At 42.4% G+C, this 2995-nt stretch overlaps 1 protein-coding gene and 1 non-coding gene across 2 annotated transcripts; one reads left to right on the plus strand and one right to left on the minus strand.

The window, feature by feature from the left end:
- Window positions 1-229: 229 nt before the first annotated feature.
- On the minus strand, window positions 230-613 carry LOC145016826 (uncharacterized). Its single transcript, XM_078975018.1, has one exon. The coding sequence runs from the start codon at window positions 611-613 to the stop codon at window positions 230-232; it is 384 nt and encodes a 127-aa protein (XP_078831144.1).
- Window positions 614-1948: 1335 nt separating this feature from the next.
- Window positions 1949-2055, plus strand: LOC145019096 (small nucleolar RNA R71). The gene has a single exon (XR_013667415.1). It is a non-coding gene; the product is annotated as a small nucleolar RNA R71 (small nucleolar RNA).
- The last annotated feature ends 940 nt before the right edge of the window (window positions 2056-2995 follow it).

Raw genomic sequence — 2995 nt, forward strand, 5'->3', positions numbered from 1 at the left:
TTGGTTGCCATCTTCAAGGAAAGCATACTCCAAATGTTCTGGTAACTTTTTGAGCTCAGATTTTTAGTTCTGACTGTTGTACTCGCCGAGTGTAGGTAAGGTACTCGGCGAGTTTCTGACTGCATTTACGAATTCTGTCTCCTCTAAGGAGGAACTCGACGAGTAAGGCTCTCAGATTGCTTGATTATTTCTTCAAACTCAGCTTCTTCCAGCAGCCTTTCGATCTCCATTAAGTCATTTCTGCATCAAATTCTTCATCAAAAATTGTGGACTTGCTGGAATCTTCACTTACGCATTCCTCCAATAGTTCGTCTAGCATGTCAATTGGGAACGCCGTTTCATCACTGTTCCTTGCATACTTCATGGCTTGATCAACCCCAAGAGTTACAGAATCATCACCTACCCGCAAAGTAAGCATTGAATCCCTCATGTCTACTATAGCACTCGCAGTGTTGAGGAAGGGTCTTCCGAGGATGATCAAGACTTGAGGATCTGCCTCCATATCTAGAATTATAAAATCAGCGGAAAAGACGAATTTGTCCACCTTGACCGGTAAGTCTTTGCATATGCCTCTTGGGAAAGTGACTGTCTTGTTTGCTAAGTGAACTGCCATGCGAATTGGCCTTGGTTCCGGGAGATCCAGCTTCTTGAAGAATGAATATGGAATTAGGTTCACACTTGCTCCCGAATCAGCTAAGGCATGAATGGTAGCCAAGTTGCCAAATTGGCAAGGTAGAGTTAAGCTCCCCGGGTCACCCTTCTTCTTTGGTAGCTTATTTAGCATAGCAGCTGAGCAGTTTTCATTGAGGACTACCTTCTTCACTTCTTCCATCTTCCTTCGATTAGTGAGAAGTTCCTTAAGGAACTTAGCATATTTGGGCATTTGGACGACAACTTCAATGAAGGGTATGTTGATTTGAAGAGCCTTGATATGATCTAGAAATTTCTGGTACTCCTCTTCCTGCTTCTCCTTCTTAGCTCGGGCTAGGTATGGCATTGGAGGCTGATAAAGCTTTTCAGGGATCTGTTCCTTCGGATTTGGCAGTGTACTCGCCGAGTCCATATTTGGTACTCGGCGAGTAGAGCTGTCAGATTGAAGATTTTGATTTTCTGCTTGATTTTCTGCCTCCTCCTTCTGTGATTCTTTGGGTGCTTCTTTCTGAATAGGGGCCAGATGAGTGATTATTTTCCCACTTCTTGTTGTAACTATATTTATGTGAGCGCCTTGTGGGTTATTTTCGGTTTTACTAGGGAGTTCGCCCGGTGATTTTTGGTTTATTTTTTGAGCAAGTTTCCCCAGCTGCATTTCTATGTTTTGAATGGATGCTTGCTGGTTTCTAAGGATAGTTCTTGTTTCTTGAATGGCAGCATCATGATCGCTATGTCTCTTTTCTAAAGCAGCTACAAATTTGGTAAGCATCTCTTCCAAACTTGGTTTCTTTCTTGTGCTGGCTCTTCCTTTTGGTAAAAACCTCTTCCTTTCTGCTTGTACTTCTCCTCCTTAGCTTTCTTGTACTCTTCATACGGGAGCCACTCTTTCTTTGGTTTTCACCAGTCTTCATCATATCGGTTCCCACTTGAGTAACATACTTGCACCTTTTTGTTGCCATTTTCATTCAAGTCGCAGTCTCTAGTAAGATGAGGTCCATTGCAATTTTCACAACCCACTCGAATAGCATGGATCGTTTGATCCATTTTATCCATCCTCCTATCCATGGTTTTTAGCATAGCCATGACCGCGGACAAGTCTTCAGTAGCTGCATATGCGGCTCCCCTAGTAACATCATTTCTTGGGTTGTGGTATTCTCTAGAGTTCTTAGAGAATTCTTCAATTAATTCCTTGATCACCAAGGGTGGCTTCTTTGTGAGCGGGCCTTGCGAGTCAAGTAACCGCCTGGTTGTCACATTGACTCCATCATAGAAAATGGAGACTTCTTGCTGGCTATTTAGGTCATGGTGTGGGTAGTTTCTTAGTAAGCTCTTGTACCTCTCCTAAGCTTCATATAGTGACTCTCCAGCTTGTTGTTCAAAGTTAGCTATTGCTTTCTTCAGTTTGGCTATCTTGGAAGGTGGGCAAAAGTGATCAATGAATTCTTCTTTCATCTTGGCCCATGTGGTGACTGATCCGGGCAGAAGTGATTTGAGCCAGTCTTTTGCAACACCTTTGAATGTCACTGGAAGCATGCGAAGTAGATGAGTCTTGCGAGGCACATTTGGAACATTGAAGTAATCAGCTACATTATTGACTTCATCCAAATGCTTGTAGGCATCCTCGTGGTCTTTTCCATAGAAAGGAATTTCCTTGAGTTGGGAGAGTGTGTGGCCCTTTAGCTCGAAAGTAGCAGTAGCGGGAATTTCAGGTTACACAAGTCCCGGGCCGGTGTCATCGCGGATCCTCTTCTTCCATTCTCCCATGGGGATTTCATCAATGTTTGCCATGGTATGAGCTAACTCGTCGTCGGAATCGGAGTCGTGCCTGTATGTGGGTTTTTCTTCTTCCTCGGTGTCGTACTCAGTGTCTTCCTTGATCGAGTCTTCGCTTGCTAAAGATGCGTTGGATGCTCCTGATTTGCTGCTCTTCTTCTTCCCAAAAACAGTCTTCAAATTAGACAAAGGTGACTTCTTTGGTATATTCGAGCTTTCCACGTTCTTTCCTCTGTTTCTTCTCAATGCGGATTCGGGATTTTCAAACGGGGGTACCAGCGGGGTGTTTGATGCTCAGGTCATGAAAGTCCTGAAATAAAAAAAGATAAAAACGTAGAAAGAACAAAAAAGTGTACTAAAAAAACGAAAATTAAAAGCTAAAATCTGCTGTACTCGCCGAGTAGGTGTGAATGCACTCGGCGAGTAGTAGTGTATTTTTGAAAGAATTCAAAACTTGAAATAAAAACTAATTTAGATGCTAAAACCTAACTACTAATTATTAATCTGCAATAAATTAACTTTGTGCCAGTAAACTCACACAAAGGATCGAAAAAAATTAGAAATTACATAA

This window comes from Lactuca saligna, chromosome 9 (assembly GCF_052625555.1).
Source record: "Lactuca saligna cultivar CGN05327 chromosome 9, ASM5262555v1, whole genome shotgun sequence".
Taxonomy (NCBI): Eukaryota; Viridiplantae; Streptophyta; class Magnoliopsida; order Asterales; family Asteraceae; genus Lactuca; species Lactuca saligna.